The sequence below is a fragment of the Gallinula chloropus genome (genome assembly GCF_964237585.1).
Source record: "Gallinula chloropus genome assembly, chromosome: 1".
Taxonomy (NCBI): domain Eukaryota; kingdom Metazoa; phylum Chordata; class Aves; order Gruiformes; family Rallidae; genus Gallinula; species Gallinula chloropus.
This window is the reverse complement of record NC_140085.1, coordinates 64,478,204-64,500,088: the sequence shown is the minus strand read 5'-3', so window position 1 is coordinate 64,500,088 and position 21,885 is coordinate 64,478,204. Positions and strand designations below refer to the sequence as shown.

Genomic DNA, 21,885 nt, shown 5'->3' with positions numbered 1-21,885 from the left:
AACCTCTCTCCTGCTCTCTGTCCTGTTTTAAACCATGTGCCAACTTCCAAGAGCCATTTGATCAGTGCTATATGCTGAAATAAAATTTTCTCTTCGTTGCTTCCTTCTTTCAGCTCTGTTGCTGAGTCATATGAGACGCATGTTCAGTTTTGTCACCTCTTTCAGTTTATGTCACCTCTTACATCCCTTACAATGTTCCCTCTTTTCAGGAGATAGTTTTTCACACAGTTTCTGCTGACTGCCTTATTCCTAACACTGTTAATTGCATGGACAGTGCCACATCACTTCAAGTTTGGTTAGCCCTGGTTTTATACTTCCTTTCCACGCCATTCAGAGAACCCAAGGAACCCCAAAAGAAACCCCAGTTTCCAAAGGCGACTTAAACCACTCATCCAGTTCCTGACACATTGAATCTGCGCTTTAGCACATTATAAGATCACTTCTTTCTGAATCATTAAGATTCAATGCTAAGTGAAGCACCTTAAAAAATCAGTACAGCTAGGACATTATCTTCTAACAGCAAAGCCTATAATGTCATCTTGGGTTTTCCATCAAGACTTTGTTGACTGGCACACATAATATTGGAATGCTTCATTTAATTGCTGCCTGATCCTTTCTGTCATTACTGTTCTTCATGTCATCACCTGCTCCTCCCCACAGCGGAGGGTATGGCTACCACGGTGCAGATGGGTGAGTCCAGGTCCGTGCAAGTACAGGAGGCTGTACGAGCCTATGCCTAATTATCATTACCATGGAGTCGGTCTGCAAACTGCCTGGTGGCTGTTAGACAGGTGATGACTCGGATGTAGATGCACAGTTGATTAAGTAAGCATTCTGTGATCCAAAGGAGACTGGTTTTGCTTGGAGAAGCTCATTCCTTTCCTCACCCATGCAATTAATATTGCTTAACTGCACCGAAATGGGTGGGCTTTAGGGTGTCCCTGAGGAACTCTATTAGTGCTCTCGCTTTCTTTCCATGTTCTTTCCTGCTGTAGGGCCTCTCAGCACTTTCCTGGCTGACCAGCTGGTAAGCACAAACCCTTCCTTTCATTATTCCTGCTGTGACCGAGGCATAGGCAGGACACTGCAAGATCTCACTGGGGATCAGCTTGGGCACCACTCTCACTCAGAGCAGAGTCTGAGGGGACCTACAGAGCCACCGACTTCCCCACCCTCTTCCACAGCAAGTCATGCTGGTGGGAGTCGTCATCCTTTATACACCCCAGCAAGTAAATCCCAACCTGCTGGGTCTGTACCTGAACCTGCCCATGTCTGTGTTTGAGAACTTTGGCATGGCTGTTTACACAAGGTTTGGCAAGGATGGACACCAATCTAGGTAGTTTGTAATTGCATGGATCCCACTTTCATTGTTTAAAACTTTGATGCCATTTAACCAGTTCTCCCTTCCTCAGGAATTTCCCTGCTCTACCAGCATGTGTTTAAACGGGGCACTCCAGCTTTTTTTTTTGTTAATGCTTTTATTCTTAACACTGTTCCAGCATATATCTAGTGAACAGACTTCTGGAGGAGAGGGAGGCATTGGCTTTTGTAACTACGACATTTTAAACCCTGTTAACTTTATAAGCAGTGGGGTTACCCCCTACTCTTTGGCTGCCCTGCTCATATTCTGCCTGCCATTATCTTAAATGACTACTAATTGCTTCCTACTTCCCCTGTCTTCCCTTTCTTATTCGAAACTTAATTTCTGCTCCCACTCATCCGGAGTAAGGCGTTCAGCAAAAGTTACCTCTTTGTCTGGCTTTTTATTTATTTAAATTATGGCATTGTGAGGACTCCCAACTATGACTTCCACTTTTCTTTGTAAGTGAGGAGTTTTCTTGCTGTGTGAAATAATCTCACTAGCTAGTATCATGATCAGAGGGATGGAAAGCCTCTCCTGTGAGGACAGGCTGAGAGTCGGGGTTGTTCAGCCTGGAGAAGAGAACCTGGGGTGACCTTACTGCAGCCTTTCAGTACTTAAAGGGGGCTGATAATAAAAAGATGGGGACAGACACTTGAGTGAGGCCTCTTGCAATAGGGAAGGGGTAATGGCTTTAAGCTTAAAATATGATAGATTTAGGTTAAATATAAGGAAGGATATTTTTACGAAGAGGGTGGTGTAACAGGTTGCCCAGAGAAGCTGGGGATGCCCATCTCTAGCAACCTTCAAGGTCAGGTTGGGCAGGGCTCTGCTCATTGCAAGGGAGGGACACTAGATGGTCCTTAAAGGTCCCTTCCCATCCAAACTGTTTTATGACTCTACAATTCTACTAAATGGTCATGCTCCTTTTTCTGCCCATATTTACGTTCCTGATGCTAGGAAACCATCTCCAAAGCCATGGCTGTTTTTAAGCAGGATTGCCTTGTGCTGTGTGCTCTACTGTGTAAGAAATGAAAGGTGAGGCATTCCTGAAATTCAGCTGGTAGTTCATAGCTGGTCTCCAGGCCCTCCAATACTGACTTTCTAAATGGACTATCACACCATTTCCTCTCTTTCTCCTCAACCATACAGCAGAATACAAACAAGTTTTATGAAGAAATTCAAACTAATCTTCTGGTTTGTTTGGTGGTCTTTTATTGATCCCCAGCAACGTCCCTTTCTTGGGTTTTATCAATTGAAATGAATCACTCAAGGTTCTCTGAGTTGTTAATGATTTTGATACAAGTTACAGTGTCTTCAAAACAAGTTATAGGGTCCCATGTGTACTTTTTCACTAATTTTATGCTTGTTGAATAGCTATAGCCCATTATTTTTATATTCCAACTGTTCAAACTGTCCATGCAACTTTCAGAAATGCCATTCATAGCACACTTCTCATTTGTGATTTTTTTTTTAAATAACTCTTGCTCATTTCTTGCTGTTAATATAAATACAAACCAATGTAAAAGCCCTTGTAATGTATTTATTCCCTCAGTAGTTTATTTCCCATTTCACCTTGGTTGCCAAGGTCAGGAGGACTAATCCTCATAAATGAAACCTTCAGACCAGCTGCTGGAATGCAGACTAATGCTCCACCAAGGCATGACCTTGCATTTGTAGCAGCTGAGGACCCAACAATCCATATTGTGTATCTTCTGGGGCCTCTCATGAGGAGAAAGGGGCTGCCACCAGCTCTGTGCTGGTCCTGAGCCGCAGCAGCCAAATCTCCCGGAAAGGGGCTGCTCTCAGGGCCCCCACACAGGGCTGAGGAACGAGATCATGGATGAATGCTGAAAGGAATTACCCCCCCGTGGGATGCCAGTCTATCTGTTCTGATGTGTCCACAAAGAGACATTTCAATCTCTTCCAGTCCTGGGGAATTTTGCTGTTATATCCTGCATTTCTGCCCCCAGGTAAGTAGCGAAACAGATTGGGTCTTCATGGTCTTTTCCAAGTTCTGGATAGCTAAAATTCACATTAAAGGTGTGTGAGAATAGTTGCAGTCAGCCCAATTTGAGAATGCCTGGGCTGACACTATGCCACTCTGACGAAAGGCACTCTTGTGGATGACATTTGCCTCATGTACATATTTAAGTGTTTTATTTCCTACAGCAGATACAGCACATCTGCACATCATTTTGAGTAATGTTGTCAGAGAACACAAGTATCATCATTATTATTACTACTACTATAGCTTCATTATTAATGCAGCAATAACTGCAGTGGCTTAGATGGATGGCTTTAAAAACAGACGCTCATCAGTCGAGTGTGTTCAAGAAAATGGCTGAATTTGCAAAAAATGAGGCACCTGTAGAAAAATTTTAGGTATGAACAGGGGGGTAAGAACTGAAAATTTTGAGAGAGGGGAGAGAAACCAGGGAAAAAGTTGTACTTCCTCCTCATTCTTCGCCTAGATCATTATTCCCTCTTCCTAGGGAACAGCAGAATTGCAATAAATCAATAAAGCATTCATCCAACTGCTTCTTCTGAGTCCTTCCTTCTTTTTTTTCTCCAATTCTCCAGCATCTCTCTTTCTCTGAGCTTGCTCCACACATGCTGATAGCTCCATCTTGCCCTCAGGTTTCATTCTTGCTTTCACCACGGTGTTTCTTCACTAAAGGTTTTGAGTGTTGTTCATTCCAGGGCGAGGAGAAGAAAAATCACTGCACAGAATATTTAGAGCCTGAACAGATCGTTAGCTCCTGTGAGTGAAAATGCCAGGAGCACAGGGTGGATGAATGGTGGAGCAGCATGTTGCTTGCTGTTCTCAGCGTGCGTCCAGGATGCTGCTTGTCAGTGAGGTGATCTGTCAGGGTGGCGTGGGGATGGTTTTTGGCATTCCCACCTGCGTCACTGTGTAAGCATGGAAAAGATAATGCAAAGTGGCAAAGGGTTCAGAACAGCTTATTGCAAGGGAGAATAACATTTACAGGCAATTCTTCAACACTGAGAACTGAACTTTAAAAAACAATCATCTTTTTCTTTACAAGAAAATGTAACAGTTGTCCCTTACTGGCATTGTTTCCAAGCCAGAAATCAGGTTCCACATTTCATCTGTTTTCTACAGATTAGAAATGAATTTCCTGCTGCACAAAGCCTCCAAGGACATTACTGAACGTGTCAGGCACAACCCCAGGGGTGCAGGGAGGCTCCCAGCAGTGAGCGAGTGGGTAAAGCACGGTCAGAAAAATCCCTCTAGGCCAAGGTTATTTCTGGGTTATTTGTTCCTCTCTGATCAGGTTCGTATGCTTTGCTCTTCATCTTTATTACTCATCTTCAGAGCCTCAATAGTCGTAGGTCTTTTTGGGGCAGACCACACCTGTTTACTACACTGGCATTTCTTAACATGGCACTTAGTGAACTAGCACAATTTAAGCAACCCAAAGTATTGATCTCACCCTAGATAAATACACTTTCTGTATTCTTGATGGATAGGTCGATGCTACCTATGACTGCGGTTTGGCAGGATAGTGTCACCGTCTCTCCATCCAGACTGGTGGTTTGTATCAGACTAAAAGCACAAATAAACATGTTTTGTTCTAAGCATCTCTTTCTCCTGACAGTACTGAGGCTGTACTGCCAGCACTGACTTACTTTTAAGTGTTTTTCTGGTTGCTGGTGGTTGTTTTGTTTTGTTTTTCTTCCCCTGTTCTGATTTCTTGCTTTTATGGACATCTATGCGTTTGATCATGTAACACCGTATATAATTTGCCTGCTATTTCATACTATTTTTCTTTTCCAAGTAAATTTGGTAAAATCAGAGCATTTTACTTCAACTATGACAAATTATGCTCAGAAATACTCTCCAAGGGGAAAAAACCCCACAAATACAAGACTGGCATTATCTGCAAAACAACTGCCACAGCTCAACATGAGCTGACAGTACGCGCTCGCAGCCCAGAACGCCAACTGTATGCTGGGCTGCATCAAAAAGAGCATGGCCAGCAGATTGAGGGAGGTGGTTCTGCCCCTCTACTCCATTCTCATGAGACCCCACCTGGAGTATTGTGTCCACTTCTGGGGTCCCCAGTACAGGAAAGACATAGAGCTGTTGGAGCAAGTCCAGAGGAGGGCTGTGAAGATGGTAAGAGGGCTGGAGCACCTCTCCAATGAAGACAGGCTAAGAGAATTGGGCTTGTTCAGCCTGGTGAAGAGAAGGCTCCGGAGAGATCTTATAGTGACCTTTCAGTACCTGAAGGGGCTGACAAGAAAGCTAGGGAGGGCCTTTTTAGAACGGCATGTAGCGATAGGATGAGGAGGAATGGTTTTAAATTGGAAGGGGGTAGATTTAGACTAGATATTAGGAAGAAATTCTTCACTATGAGCATGGTGAGTCACTGGCACAGGTTGCCCAGAGAAGTGGTGGATGCCCCCTCCCTGGCTGGGTTGGATGGGGACATGGCAAGGGTGTTGGAACTTGATGATCTTTAAGGTTCCTTCCAGCCCTAACCATTCTATGAATCTAAATCTGTGGCATGTTGTCATTGGCATGAGAGGTGTCTATGCTGTTGTAGGCTTGACCAACGAGAGTATGTCCTCTGTACAGCTACTACATGAACTTTAGTTTACACTGGAATTAAAACATTTAATATTTTTTACAAGGAGATCTAATAATGCAAACTGAAAAAAAAAAAAAGCATGATTCTCATTTCTAGAGATGACACCACCTAGAAAGTAACAGAGATGGATACAATGGCGCAACTTGTTTTGGTACAGCCTCCTACACAGTGTCATAGTTTCTTTGTGAGATGGAAAGTATGGCTCAAAAAGCATTTTTCATGCAGGTGCAATCAGCAGCAGAGTTAAATCAGAAAGGCCGCAGAAGTATTTTCAGGAAGCCATGTAGAAAGGGGAAGCACACCAAATTAAATGAACAAGAAACACCTCTCCAATTAAATTAGCGCTATTAAAATAACTTGATCTCTACCACAAGTAGATAAACCCACAGGTTTTAATAAGCCATGAGTATCAGATTACAGCAAAATGGGACACTTCAGGTAGGTCTGACAATTTTACGTTCTCAGCCAGACCGGCCTTTAATTTTCACTTAGTAGTGGTGGAAGGTAGAGGACTTTTCGTACAAGAAAGGCAGTAATCACAGGCTCTAGACGAGTAAAATAGATATGGTAGAATACTCACAGCAGCCTCCTGTCAGTGAGAAAATGCACCTTCTGACTTTGCACCAAGGCAGAGGATTCTTGGAGAAACATTCTGCCAGAACTGAGCTTCAATTGAGCGGAATGTCTTCTGCTTTGCTGTGCTCACAGGTGCACTGACAGGCATATTAAGCACATGGACATTGTAGTGGGTGTCTCTCCTGTGGACCTTTTCAAAGCTTCAGCTCTCTTTCTCCCTGGGAGACAGCCTGTATTTCCATCACAGCATTCACTTAGACTGATGAAAAATCTTCCATGCAGAAAGTACCCTTTTAACCAGTAAGATATAACTAATCTGTGGACCATTTTTATTTAAAGGAGAACTGAAAAGTACAAATCGGGCATATTCTTCTGTATAATCCTGTGTATTTATAAAGAACGTACACAGAATCTGCTTTTGTCAAAACCAGTAAAAAGCTACAAGAACAGAAAGGGTTTGTTTTGGTTTGGCTATTTTTTTTGCTACCATACCAGTTTTCAAGCCAGCTTTCTGCTCAGCCCTGGGTGCCAGCAGATGCCTTTGCCACCAGCTACCCAGGAAAACCTCAACCTGCTGGGCCCTGCAAGCAGCCTGTGCTTATGAGCGTTGTCTCTGGCCACATCGATCCGAACTCGACCTTCCCTCCTTCTTCTATCCAGTCTGAAAGAAGAATGACTAACACGCCAGCCAGTTTCACTGCCTGCACACAGAAGGCAGCATCGCTTTCCAGCAAGACAGTATTTTTATAGGAACTTGCTGAAATCACTGATGTGCTAATAAAACTGGGAAGTTATTTGAAGATACAAAACTCCTGAAGATTGAGTCTGCATCGTTTTTCTTGCCTTGTCCCATTTCCTTTATTTACATCTGGATAAAATAAAAAGGTTTACTTTAGTATCGTCTGGAGAAACTAAAAACAAATCCATTTTGTATGGAAATGTAATGCTGTCTAATAATTAGCCTTCTTACTTCAGGAAATTTGATCTTTGCTCTCCTGGAAGTATTCTCTGTTCTTTTTTTCTCTCACACAGCATTAATACCATGAGGCAGTGAGAAAGGAAATTGCCCTACGATGCCTTTTCATCAGCAGCATTTTCCTTACCGCTAAACAACCGCCAGAGAGAAGCTGCGCCGCAGTTGTTTGGACTGGTTTTGTGACGATTACTATTAATGAAGGAATGAGACGCAGTTTCCCAAGGCAGTAACATGGAGTTCCCGGGTGTGTGTAACACTACCAGCCCCCTACAATGAAGGAGCTTGCCAGAGGAACGTTTTTCTTGCAACATCTTCATCACCTGCTCTCACATCCCCGCTCTACAGCGTATTGTTATGGAGTGGGTTTGGGGCTTTTTTTGCAGGCACATAGACACTTGTGCAACTGGTTCAGACAGATAGGGACGCTGGAACTGGAACAGAACACCAGCTTACGACGCTGATGATCAGTCAGAGGCTGCGGCCTCCCGCTCCCCGGGAGAGGCCTGGCTTGCTGCATCTGAAAGCCCTGACGTGACATTTCAAAGCAAACTCTCAGGCGCCTATGAGCCGTCCAAGCGCCTCCATCTCTACAGCCGCTTTACTTCTAGATAAGGTAAAGCTGCTGGGTACGCTCGGGCCCGGGGCGTCACCGCCCCGGCCGCCTGCCTCACCGCTCCCCCCCGCCGCGCGTTCCAGGGGCAGGCCGGCACCGCCAGCAGCTGCGCGGCGACGGACGCGAGGGGGCGCTGCCCTGCCCGCGGCGGGATCTCTGCCGCTCCGCCTTGTCCCGTACGGGCAATGGAAAAACCCAGCCGCCGTCGGGAGGCGACGCACCCGCCCTCCCCCGGCCTGCCCCTCAGCGAGGGGGCGTGGGGGGAGCACCACCCGCAGGGCCGAGAGCCCTGATCCCCCGGCCGGGCGGGCACTCGCGCAGGAGCGGAGCGAGAGGAGCCCCGCCGGCCCGGCCCACACGAGCGGCCTGACTGGACGGTTCCGCCCCTCGCCCACCGGCCGCCCAGCCCCGCCCCGCGCCGCGCCGGCCCCTCCCCTCCCGTCTCTGGGCGGGGCCTCTCGCCGCCGCCGCGCCCACCCCTCCCATTGGCGGCGGTGGGGGTTGCGCGTGACCGGGCGGCGCGTGACGTAGGAGGAAGAAGACGCCATTAGGGCGAGCGGGGCCGCCGGGAGCTCGGAGTGTTGTGGCTTCGCGCGTCCCTCCCATCTTTCCTTCCTTCCCCTCCCCGTCCCCAGGGGCCTCGGCGGCACCGTCACGCCTGCTTTCCCCCTCCCGCCCCGAGAGCCCACCCTTCCGCTTCCCCCGCGGGTCTCCGTGCCGGTGTCGGCGGTGCCCCGGGGCCGCGGTGCGTGCCGTTGATGTGAGGCGGCGGCCCGGCTCGGCGGCGGGGCGCGGATGGCGGCGGGGGCCGGCGCGGCGGCCGGGGGCCGCAGTTTCTCCTTCAAGGTGGTGCTGCTCGGGGAGGGCTGCGTGGGGAAAACCTCCCTGGTGCTGCGCTACTGCGAGAACAAGTTCAACGACAAGCACATCACCACCCTGCAGGTGCGGGCCGGGCCGGGGGCGGGCGGGGGCTCCCTGCCCGAAGCTGCGGGGAGAGGCGGGTGCATGCGGGGTGGGGGGCGGGGGGGGCTGGCCGCTGCTCTTCTCCCCTTCCCCTTGCGCACCTCCTAGGGTTTCTGGCCGGTGCCAGCCCACCCCTGGTCGCCCCGCGGCCCTTACTGGCCTGCCCCTTCCGCCCCGGGGCTGGGTCAGGGTTGCTCCGTAAGACCGCGCTGGTGGTTTGGTACTTGCTGTTTCGTTTACCGCTTTTCGGCGGCCGGAGCGGCCGCTGCCGCGCTTTAAATGGTGGCCGTCCCCTGACGGGTTTGCTGGAAGCTCATTTTCTGCTTCTCTCCGTGCCCCAGACTGAAGCTGTTCAGAACTTAAAGGCCTTGTTTCTCCCTTGGATAATACCTGCTTTGGTTGGGTTTTTTTTTTTCCCCCCACTCATGTAGATGAATGTCTTAATTTGAATCCCAGGAAGTATGATTTGAAAGTAATGTTATTGTAATCTTTGGTAGTGGGCTGATGACTAAGTGTTTCATAGGTTCCTGTTAATTACAGTCCTTCTTCATGTTCTCAAAACCAAACGCCTGAACTACCTAGGTGCCAGTGTTTAAAGAGAGCAGCTTTCACAAAATGGTTTATGAGATTAAGGCTTATGATTTAATAACAGAAAAGATTCTTAAGGCTTACTTACTTGCTTGTCACGTCATCTCCCCGAATTTTGGCCTGGTTCTCAGTTGAACTGACTGCTCGCTTACAAAGAACTAAAAAGTGACATTCCAATTAGGAGAGTGTGACAGGGTGTCTGCTGGAACGTAATCTTTGTTCCTTGCCTACTAACGCTGAGTGTTGTGTGTGCCATAGTGCAAAATACATTGTGCATGGTCTCAGAAAAAGTGGTTGAAATTTTGTGGGTTGTACGTCAAGTTGTTTGCGATGTCTCTGCTAGCTTCACCTATTTATTTGCAGTTATGCCAGGTGCCCAGCATCTTCAGTGGTGAACACATATACATGAGTGGCTTTAGCACTGTAATGTACACTGCTTGTTATTTTTTTTAAAATAAAGAAACAAGCCCTGTCACCCTGTTGGCCGCTAGTGGATTTTGAACTACTGCTGCTGTTCTGTGAGGTACAGAATAAACAGTAGGTGATGCCAAAAAAAGAGCCTCAGGCTAGCTGTGCACTGTCCTGTACCCTCTAGGGTGAGGGGAGTGGGGGAACCCCTGTGGGCTAGCTATCCTGGAAGTGTTTAATAGTGAAACATTCCCTTAAAACCAAAGAAACATCAGAGATGGACTAGAAACAATAGAGTCACCGTTTCATAAACAGATACTGTTGCTCCTGTGGTGAAGAGCGAAAAAGAACATGCTTTGAACTTCATTACCCTGTATTGCTACTCTGCTGTTGGATTAATCCGTTGGGGGGTTTGGGAGGCATGATGTGGTATTTATGGCAAGCTGATTGTGCCACTGATTGCCGTAGGGGTGATTGTTGTTTGCCACTCTGCAGAAATGACTAGTGGCTTGTGGGTGTCAGAGTTGTGATTTTCTTTCATCCGGAGGGTAACACTGGGCAAACAGGGCTTCTCAAGCGCATAAAAATGGTCGCATGTAGCTGGGTTCTGATTCCCCAATGCAGAAAAAGTAGGGTTGAATAGCTTGGCATGCAATGCAGCTTGGTGGTTTTTGTTAATCACTTTCTTTGAATGAGTAGTGGAAAACCTAAAATGAGTAGCAGGCAGAGTTGGAATACGGACTCAGGTCACAGATGTCATAAAATGGAGCGTTAAATGGCTCAAAAACACTGACAATAAAAATGTCTCTTGATACTGTGGCTTGAGAGCTCTGGATTTTGACTGTCTGGAGGGTGCAGGCTTTCACAGGAGTGGAAGCATGTGCTCGCACTGTTTCTGGTTGCTACCTGTATCTCTCAACAGACTGCACTATGTTTCTCAACTCCTTTTCTGAGCCGCGTTATAGACTGTCGGTTGCTGTTGGATTTTACTACAACACGTGCGCTTGTGAAATGTTATGTCTGTTACCCTGGTCTTCCTACATCTCGTAGTCCTAGAAGGAACTTTGAGTGAGTAGCTCTATGAGCAAATTAAAGCATCCCTTACAAAAGAAGGAGAAACCAGGATATTTTAAGCAATGAAACAACACTTTTGCAAAACATCTTGGGATTTTCCTTAAGATTAAAGGCTTAATCTGGTAAGGTGGCTTTGTTTCGTGGCATCGGTTCAAAGTGTTGCAGGAAATTACTTTTGTTCCAATAAAGCCAAAATTAGGTAAATATGTAGCTCCTGATTCAGCAAAGGAGCCACCGTGATGAATCATATGAAAAGATCACTAGATAGTCAGAGGAGAGGATCTCCATCCACAGTAATTTCTGATTCAGAAAAAGAAAGTATCGTGTAGTGCTTTATTCCAATACGATTGCAAGAAAAAAGGTGGTGGGACTGTAGCCTTCTTGAACCTTTACTTAGTGGTGCTGGCTGGTGCTTCCTGCAGTATGAGCCTGATGATGGGCAGGATGTCTTTACATGGGCCAGTGTGAATCTTTTATCTAATGTATATCTCTTTTCCTAACTGAATTCTAACACTTAACTTCACAACAGAATAATATTTAACCTGTGTATACTGATATAGGAGAGTTTCTTTCGTGCTAGTAACAGAAATTTTTTGCTGAAAGGGAGCTATTTCTCTTCTCTTGCCCCCCACTTCCCTAAACGCTAGCTGGAGGGAAATGGGAACTTCCTTACATTGAGGTTAGGAGGCTGCTGGGAAGTGTTGCTGTAGTTATGCCAGCTTGAAGTCATGTACTTAGATACTGATGACCTGCAAATTGAAATTAAGGTGATCACTGACTCGCATAAGAAAATGTTTATCTAGAATAATATGTAAAAGCTGATGCAGAAAGGTGAGGGGTTTTTATGTGTCATGAATAATGAACACAATCCATAACCTGTTGTCAGACCTGGTGGAACAATTAGAATTAGTTCCAGAGTTAAAATATTGAGGTCAGTGCTCTTGTCTTGGTGAAGTAATTCTAAGCCATAAATTGATATCAAGTGAACTGTTCTGGAATTATTCCAATGATAAACCTATTGCCAAGCTTTTTTTATTTTAAATTGGGTAGACTTTTTCTAGTACCTGCTTACCCAAGATAGGACTTTTGTGTACTGATCTCTCAAAGGTGTAGAGGACTGCAAAATATCCAGCCGAAGACAACCACTGATATGATGCTAATCATACCATACAGATCCCCACTGCTTTGGTGGACCTGCATAACCTGGAAAAGCTGTGTTGGCTGTCTAAAATAGCTGTGGGAAAAAAATAATGTAAGGAGCTTCAGTGCTATGTACAGTGTTCAAATGCCTGGCTTCCCTCTGAAGATGAAGCGGTCAAGGGGCAGGTGGCATACACCTGCTTTTATTCGGTGTCTTGGAAGAGAAGCTTTTCCAGCTGGGTCTTCCTTGTGTTCTGCTCAAGCCTCTTTATTGGCTCCGACTGGGGCCTGGTGGATATGTGAAACTGAGCCCTTAGAAGATATTTTCTTGCTTTTAATTCTACAGGCACTTAAAGGTAATGGAATTTTAGCTCTTTATCACGTTATCCTTTTCTTTGAAGTGTATAAATACTCTTCAGATCAGCCATAAGACTAGAATCAAAATACCCAAATTAGCAGCTTCAAAGACATACTTTTGACATTACTTATCTTTGAATTATAACTGTGGTGCATTTATGAGTTTTTGGAGTCCTAGTAAAATGAATTGCCATAGAAATGAAAGTAACACGGAAAGGAGTTTCTGATTGTAAGTTGAGTCACAACTCAGACTTAGATCTGCAGGACTGACTTTGGTAAATTCTTGGGAACTAGAAAAAAAGACTCTGAATCCTCTCTTATGTGTAATTTCCTAATGCTGTCTAGACTACTGATTCCAAAGGCTTTGACACTCTTGGGAGCTGACTTTTTTCCTAAACTATTTCAACACAGTGGTTAAGGTTCTTCCTTCCATGTTACGTTCCCCCTAAAAACTGTGTAGTCCTGCTGTTGACCTGGCTTTTTTAATCTCTGGCCTCAGAAAGAGTGAAGAGTAGTAACCTTGCTCTTCTGTGAGAGACGGAATGTGAAGGTGCTGTGTTAAAGGGTGGATGTTAGCTGGCTTGCCTCTGGCATGTTTGTCATCAGAGCTGTAAAATGCACTTTGCTCGCAGTAAATATGCTGAATGTCCCCATACCTGTTAATTCAAGAACAGTCTGATAGCAGTAATCAAGTATATGAACACAATGAAAAAGAATGGAGCGTTTAATTTGTAATACAGTATTTACTGCTCCTCGCAGCATGTTCGCAAAGCCTTCTGCTCATTACTAACCAGGACTTCTTCATATACAGAGTGCTAATCTTGTTAGCAGGCAAGCTTTTCAAACTTGCTTGTAATCAGGATACCTGATACAGGATATTGTCCCTTGTTTTTAAGCTAGGGGCCTGAGACTGTAGGTAGACTAAAACTTAATTAGTGTTAATTCATCAAGCTTTAATATAGAGAGCAAATACGATTGCCATGGTCTCCTGTGATTTATTTTAAATATTTTTCATGGACACTAAAAAGCCTTACTTGAATGTATGGGGCTTCTAGTGCTTGAGTACAGAGGAAAGGAAATACTCTACTTTTAGTGCTAAAAAAAACCCCGGTATTGCTTTCAAAAGCTGTAGTCATCTGAAGGACTGGTGATACTTAAACAAAACTTGTCTGTGGGGATAAGCAGGCTTTGATATTTCCTCTGTTGGGTAATAAAGGTAGTTGTGATATTTACTGGGCTGGTGCCTAAAGCCATGATATAGATTTATGGATACTGAGAATGTTATTACTTCAAATCTTGTTTCTTTGATGGACTTTTTTGTCTCTTGGTCCAGAAGTGTGGTTTTTAAACACTGATGTGAAATTCATATCAAATGAGAGATTTGATTTTTAGTGTTGTGACAAAGTGCTCAGAAGGGCTTTTCCTTTGTGCCTAACTACACCTTCTCTTAATGTGGTCTGAGCATTGGTGAATTGAAACTTACAAAGCCACCTATAAGCTACTGACTTTTAAACTCTGGTGTAGTATAAGAAATGATGATACAAAGACTAGATGGTGATCAGATAATACTTGGGGACAGCTAGCTGGAGGTAAAACTACTTTGTGCTGAGATGTTGAGTAAAGAATTAGTTCTCCTGGTGTTTAAGATTTGCTATTCTGCTGTTAAACTGGTTGTTACCAGTTGGCTTTTGGGAAGGTGACTTATGCCACCTCACATAGACAGAAGGGGGAGGAGCTTTAGCTATGACCACTGTAATCAGCATAATATTAGTTCTTTGCTATCTGCTCTTGGAAACTCTGAGTGTGTTTTTCTTTCCTGTGGTCTGTCTTCTATCTGTTCTGTTTATCAGACTTCATGGAAAGTTTAGAGGGGAAGGTAAAACTTCAAAAAAAGAAGCAGTTTCTTGAACCATCTCACCTTAGGTCATGGAGATGCCAGAGTTAATGTTAGAGAAGCATCTGAAGAGCAGGAGCTGCTCTAGCAGTCGAGCGTCGGATAAGTTTAATTGCAATACAGGCAGCACTTCAGAGAGGCACTCTTACAAGTTTAGACTGGTGTAAATTGAGTTACTGTGTCCATCTGCGTGTGTGCTGGTTGCTGATGTAGTTGGGCAGCAAAGCTGGTTCAAACAGCTGATCTGGCCCATGACGTTTTCCACATACACATGACTTTTAGTCAGCTCAGTGCCTGGTCAGTGCTCATACAGAGAGCTCGTGTTGAGCTACTGCAGTCCAGCCTAAAATGATCTGGAAAGAATCTATCACAAGATACCACTTATTTGTATCCAAACACAAGTTGAGGTGAAGTTGAAAGGAAAACTGAGTATAATTTACACAAGTTAATCCATGGCAATGGAATTGTCTGACACAAACCTGTTACTGCCAGCCTTCAGAACAGGGGCAGCAGATTCCTAATGTATCAACTCCTCCAGACCCTGTTCTAGCCTAGTAAGCTTGTATTATGCTTTATACTCCTTTTTAGCCACTCTGTTACAGACTTGGTAACAGAGGTGGTGTTGGAAAATGTGGATAGGCTTGGAGAACAGGCATACTCTTGAGTTGCTGAAATGAGATTAATGTTGTGATATGCTCTGGTCCTAGAAAATGTTTTCAGAAGTTAGCATAGGGCTCTTAGAGCAGCTTGTTTACTGCTTGCTTTCCTTTTGTGTGTTAGCAGAGAAGTGTATCCCTCAGCTTTCAGGAACAGTGTCTGGGGGGGAAAAACCAAACCATAAAACAAACCAGAAACAAAACAACAACAAACCACACCACCGCCTGAAAAAAGCCCCTAAAAACAGACTGGTTATTGTGGACTCGCTTTGGGGGGGGAAAAATGTTCTGAGACTTGGAGCGATAAACTCTGTGTTCTAGTTGCTCACTTACAGTGAACTGCTTTGCTGAATTTCTGCAAATCAAAAATCCTGTTAGGCTGGTTCCTACCCAAAGTTCATGTACTTATGTGAAGTGCTTCGAGTTCAGTTTAGATTTAATCAGTTTTGTGAATCGAGGCTCTTCCAACTGAACTCTTTTAGCCCTTGCAAGTAGTTCAAAACAACAGCAGAAAGAGGTAGTAAATGATTCGTTCAAGGCAAATTTATTTAGAATAGACTCCTGGCAAACTAGTAAAATGACTAACTGGCTTAGTATTGACTCAGCCTTCTGGCTTAAAGTATTTTGATCCAGAAATCTGTCTTTTCTTGATTCAGATGTTTTTATTAGTAAATTATTCTGAAGTCAAACGAGACATTTGTGTGTAAAGCTAACTCTAATCTGTTTTGATTTCCAGGCATCTTTTCTTACAAAGAAGCTAAATATTGGTGGGAAAAGAGTGAACCTTGCAATATGGGTATGTTTACTTTCCCGTTTTCCCTCCCCCTAGCTAAATAGAATATTTTCCTGAAAAATTACTTGGATTTACTAGAACTCAGATGTTGTGCACTTCTTAATCTAAAATTCCCAAGTATTTGGAGTTTCTTCAACTGCTGTTTCCTTTGTCTTGCATGCTAATGAGTGTATTTTAAATGCAGGATACAGCTGGCCAAGAAAGATTTCATGCGCTGGGGCCAATCTACTACAGAGATTCTAATGGCGCTATTTTAGTATATGATATAACAGATGAAGACTCTTTTCAAAAGGTACTGGACAGATTTTTACCTCTGACATGTAAACTGATTGAAAGGTAATCTGTGGTATGAGTGTGTAATTGGCAAGCTTTTGGTTTTGACAATTGCAATATATATTACATATGCAAATTCAGACTACATATTGTTGGTGTATGTGTTACTAGTATTCTTTTGAACGCTGACTTTCTCAATGTGCTAAAGTTCTAGTAGAGTTGTTTGGGGAACACCAGCAGGTTAGATGTGAGTTACCTGTGATAGGCTATAAACATAAACCACTACTGTTGTGATAGTTGCAATACTGAGCTCTACTGTATAAGCCAAGTTCACAAAAGAGATTAAGTGATCTGACCTTTCACAGACCTGAATGTTCTGAGATTGCGGTACATAACAGGGGAAACAATACTTTCTCAGTGATAATTGCTATTTGGATTTTGAATCCTCATCAAAACTTGAAGTTTGATGGCTCATCATTTTACAGCAATATTAGTTGTTCAGTCTAGACAGGTGACACTGTATAGGATGTTCCAGCTGAAAAATAGTGAGTCTTTCCACCACGAATTTGTCTCCGTTGCTAATTGCCACACTAATTTGTCTCCAATGAGCTTGTGATAAAACCAGTACGACTTCTGTGTAGAAATATAAGAAGTTGTGGATATATGGGCAGGGCTTGGGTTGGCAGTGGTAAAAGTTAGTATAAGGATATAGTTCCACAACAGCTTAAGTAATTTAAGTAGCCCTGATGTAGGGGAAGTAAAGCACTTGTGTTAGCGGTTAAACTCTCGCCCCACCTCTGCAGAACTGTGATGAACTGAGTATTACAGATTCATCATTTTCACACTGAGCCCTACTTTGGGCCTGTACTCTGTGATACCAAAACACTTAAAGCAGAAAAGAGGGAAGGTTAATTTGCAGAAGTTATTGAATAAATATCTCTGTATCCTAACTATTTTTAGGTTCTTTAAGTCCTGAAGAGAGGCAGCAATAGCTTAATTTCCCCTAAAATAGCCGTCCCTAAGTCAATGCGGTGATCATACTTCAAAGCGTGACAAGAGAATTGCTAGCAGCCTACTGTCAGCTGATTTGACACTTGTCCCATCAGTTCTCTCAGGAAACAAACATCTGTTACAATCTAACCTGAACAACTCTGTTCAGGTAATGCTACCTTTAAAGTACCATTTGTGATCTGTTGGTAAGTGCCTGTTGATAAAAGACCTAAATGCAGTGAACTTGTGTGGTGAGTTATATTTCTAGTGTGATTTTAAGTCATTTGCTCCTAATTTTAACTCTAAATTAAAACCTGCTGAACAAGAGCCATGTGTAGCTAGGTGTCTGAAGAATAAACTTTGCTTCACATTAATCAAGGAAATAGGTCAGTTCTGCAGTGCCTAAGATAGTAGTATATTAAGTGAAAACAAACTTGCCTCTCTTCTTTTTGCAGGTAAAAAATTGGGTTAAGGAATTAAGAAAAATGTTGGGGAATGAAATCTGTTTATGTATAGTAGGTAAGTGTATTTTTAACATGTGATTCTAATGACTGATCAGAAATGTTTCTTTTGAGTAATAGCATCTTCCAAACTGTTTTGACAGCTTGTACATGTGAAGGGGTAAAGCTTACGTTAATTTGACATTGAATTTGGTTGAAGCTACAAGTTTCAGTAGATCACTGAGGGAAAATAAGTGCCAATTTCAAAAAACAAGCCTTTTAATAATAACCATATCTGAAGTGAATGGTGCAGACACCTGCAGGCTGTAGTTTAATGAAGAGAAACATAAAACTCAAATGTGTGTTATCCTTTGTACAAAAGCCAACTGTTGCAGGGCATCCTACTGTTTCAGTGGCGTAGACTGGATACTTGTTTTTGTGGTCAGGTGCTTGGGGATGGAACAAGTCTTGAAGTTTGGATATTCCAATACAAACCAAATGCATCAGAAGTACTGGGTTCAGATTTAAATTCAGATCTGGTGATTAAAACACTTCCAGGAGGATAGATGTATGGATGTTCTACAAAAACTACCTCTGCAGCCCAGTTAAGCTGTCTAAATAAATTAACAATAAAAAAGAAGGCTGAATGAGTGGCTTATATGGAGGTTTTCAACTATCCTGATCTCTCTACAGTAGTACTTTGTCTTCATTGCATGTAAATACTTGAGTGAAAAGGGGTTTCTTAAATTATATTGCTGTGTTCCAAATTGAGATGTGTGTAAGAGTTGGTCTTTACTGGTACAGCTTGTAAGAAAATTATGGGGTACAATGATTGACTGCTTTCCTTTGGGTAATTTTGGAGTACAAATACTTGAAAGATTAACTTGTTTCCAACAGGTAACAAAATAGACTTGGAAAAAGACAGACATGTTTCAGTGCAAGAAGCAGAAACGTAAGTCATACCAATTATTAATAGAAACAGTCACTGCAGAATTAGGTTGAAGAAAGAAGCTTGTGATGCTGCTAACTGGCAGGCACAAACCAGCAGTGCCTAGCTGGCTGCTATCTAAAGTAGTCTTTTAGTGTCTGAGTCCTGGAATGTCCTTATTGACCAAAGTGTAACTTGAGTCCTACACGATGAAAGTCAACATTTGCAGTTTAAATGCATTTTTAGACACTATTTTTTTTATCTAGTGTTTTTCATGAATCATGCCAGTTTTAACAATGTAATTCCTTCTTTACATTGAGTTCATCTGCACACATGGATTTAGTCACAAGAGGTGTTACTCTGAGTTCAGTCTCTTTGCTTTGTGTAAAGTGGCTTTGAAAGATTTACAGAACTTCATTGTACTGAGGGATTATCTGCTTTCCTACAGGTATGCTGAATCTGTTGGAGCAAAACATTATCATACTTCAGCTAAACAGAACAAAGGAATTGAAGAACTGTTTCTTGACCTTTGTAAAAGTAGGTATTGCTCGGTTGTTGATGAAAAGCTCACTCACAAAATGCTCAAGGCTTCAGAATGCTTAAAGCCATATAGAAAAGCCTTCATGCAAAACACTGCTAAGAACTGACTTCATCTGAGTGTGCTTAAAGCCACCTGTGTACTGTAACAGCTACAGAAGCTTGATGTATGGATACTTGCAGCGCTGCAAATCCATGCTGTGCTTCAAAAATGTCTCTGTCACTTTGTTGGAGCACTGGCTGCTGTTTTGCTAAGCATGAGTAAACAGTAACTTCACATCAAACTTCATGGGACTGATCTCACTATTGCCTGCTTCAAGCCCTCTGTCACAACCTCTTCCAAAAACTTTCTCAAATGTCAATTAGAAATCATAAACTTGAAGTTGTAATGATGCAAACTTTACACAGGAGTCTATGCAAATAGTGAAGATCACAGAATGTAGGGTAAAAAGTTGTAATGTGGGGAAGTTGTCCTATTTGTCATGTTCTTGTGATACAGGTGAAGCTTTGTTTAGATTCTTGCATGTCTGAAGAGAAGGCTGGGTTTTTTTTTTTGCAGGGGGAGAGAGGGGCTGGTATTTGTGTAGTGTGTAGGCTTTCTTGTTTGTTTTTCTTTAAGAAGAATTTTCATTGTACAGGTTGGTGAATGTCTTTAAGTCACTAACTCCAGAACATCTGAGAATCTAAGGTCTCCCTTAGTCAACAGGAGCTGCTGCATGTTTGGTGCTTTAGGAATAAGGGTCGTGTATGTACTTGCAGCTGTGCTGTGTGATAGCTGAGTGCATGCATCTGCATAACAAATAGAACCAGCCTTGCTGAACTTCGTGCATGTAACTTGACTAGATTAAGATCTGTCTTGTGTGTAAAAAAAAAAAAAAAAAAAAATGCAGCACAATGTCATCTAATGTATTTCTTCTCTTACAGGAATGATAGAAACTGCTCAAGTGGATGAAAGAGCAAGAGGCAATGGTTCCAGTCAGTCAGGAACAGCGAGGCGAGGCGTACAGATCATTGATGATGAGCCACAAGTACAGAGCAGTGGAGGGTGCTGTTCTTCTGGATAACTATAAAACTGTGCATCACTGCCCTCTTGATATGAAGACTGCCATATTCCAAGTCACGCATTCTTTACCAATGGAGTAATAGAATTAACAGTATTTAAAAGTAATCACATGTAACACTGCAGAGACCTTAAGTGCTAAACTAGTGGCATCTGTGACCAGAGAATTGGCATTTTCTACAGTGGTTAACAAAGCAATTACCAATGGCCTTTTTACATATTTTTCTTTAATGAGGAATAATATGCATGTAGAAAAGACCTACTTAAAGGCTTCATTTATATTCTTTTAAATCAGATCATTATTTAATAACTTATATACATTGTTGTTGGAATGGTATATGTTTTTGCAGCTCTTTGTATTTTGTGGTAGATTGAATTGTATCACTTCTAAAATGCAGATTGATTTTTTTTTTAAATTAGCAGATACCTGAAGTAATATTTTTGCAGGGCCTCCACAAGCCTATAACTGTCAACTACTTTGATATATTCTGTTCATCCTGTATGCCAAGCTGGTAAAATACATTGTAAATTACATATTAAATATTTTATCTGCTTTTTCAATTGCAGGTGCAGAAATATGTACATCAGTCTTGTCAGTGATTGTGAAGTGAATAAGTCAGTGAAAGATGCAAGCTTTTCATGTGTATTGTTGAATTGCTCATTCTATTTCCCCTACCTGAAAACAGCCTTTTTTTTTTTTGGTACATTCATAGCTACAGCACTCTTTGTTTTCAAGCCTTTTCTGGCGAGCAGCAGTATTTAGAGTACCACCTTAGCAGGGAGGGGATGTTCCCTTAGACTGCTGGTTTGCACTGAGGTGTTTGGCTCCCAGCTCAAACAGCTGACGCATGCATATATTTTGCCTCTGCAGTTACTTTGGCCTCTCAGAGTATCCCCAGAAAGTCAAACAACTTTAGCCCTTGTCTGTCTGGTAGCCAGTAAACCAGATGCATGGGAAACTCCTAAACTGCATTAATCCATTTGTGTCCCAAAACAGCATTGTAAACTATTAGTGAGCATAGCTTCCCCCTCTGCCCTGTATTTCAGGGCTGGAGTGGACAAATGAATTGGTGTGAACTAGAACTGCTTCTGATTTGGAGTGATTAAGTAGAAGATAATGAAACTTGCCAGATGTGATGGTAACTGTGGGCATACTAGACAGAACTGAACTTACTTCTGACTTGTTCTTTCTCTGGTAAAGCGCTTTGAAGCCCACGTAAGTTTTGGGAGGAGGGTTTTCAGAAACAAAGTGTATAAACTACTATCACAAAGGAACACAAATGGTGGTAGCTGAAACTTCAAAATGTTTTGTGCTTTTTTTTTTACTGAAGTTGTCATGCTTGGAAAAACAGTAAAGGTGATGTCTATGACAGAATATTCCTTGGCCTTCCTTTTTCTGAAGGGTAGAATTAGCGTTGCATATGGATGCACTGAATGGTGTGGGTATGTTCCAGCACACAAAAGGACTAGTAGTAAATAATCAGTCTGATATGTAAGACAAGTGTGCTGTCTTCAGTATGGTTTTTATTTTCTCTGAAATAGATGGCTTTGATACAGACTGGTCCTGGTGCATTTTTCCCCCCCTCTTTCTTTCTGCCTGAGCTGTGCTGTTGATACTTTCTGTTAAGTGTCCATTGCTG

The 21,885-nt window shown here is 43.0% G+C and overlaps 1 protein-coding gene across 2 annotated transcripts; it reads left to right on the top strand.

Annotated features, from left to right (window-relative positions):
• Positions 1-8,930: 8,930 nt before the first annotated feature.
• Positions 8,931-21,620, top strand: RAB21 (RAB21, member RAS oncogene family). Of its 2 annotated transcripts, none has more exons than XM_084278778.1 (7): positions 8,931-9,086; positions 15,961-16,020; positions 16,202-16,309; positions 17,736-17,799; positions 18,618-18,672; positions 19,097-19,185; positions 20,110-21,620. In XM_084278778.1, exons 1-7 carry the CDS (start codon positions 8,940-8,942, stop codon positions 20,247-20,249), a joined length of 663 nt encoding a protein of 220 aa, XP_084134904.1. In that variant the 5' UTR covers positions 8,931-8,939; the 3' UTR covers positions 20,250-21,620. The 2 variants fall into 2 exon arrangements, with proteins under 2 accessions (XP_084134904.1, XP_084134905.1); XM_084278779.1 differs by having other exon boundaries at positions 19,097-19,189; positions 20,110-20,280.
• The last annotated feature ends 265 nt before the right edge of the window (positions 21,621-21,885 follow it).

Bases quoted from the DNA above. Each gene is read 5' to 3' on its own strand.
- RAB21 (XM_084278778.1), top strand. From the start codon at position 8,940: ATGGCGGCGGGGGCCGGCGCGGCGGCCGGGGGCCGCAGTTTCTCCTTC. The intron at 16,021-16,201 runs GTATGTTTACTT...TTTTAAATGCAG, and splicing joins GAGTGAACCTTGCAATATGG to GATACAGCTGGCCAAGAAAG. The intron at 16,310-17,735 runs GTACTGGACAGA...TTCTTTTTGCAG, and splicing joins ATGAAGACTCTTTTCAAAAG to GTAAAAAATTGGGTTAAGGA.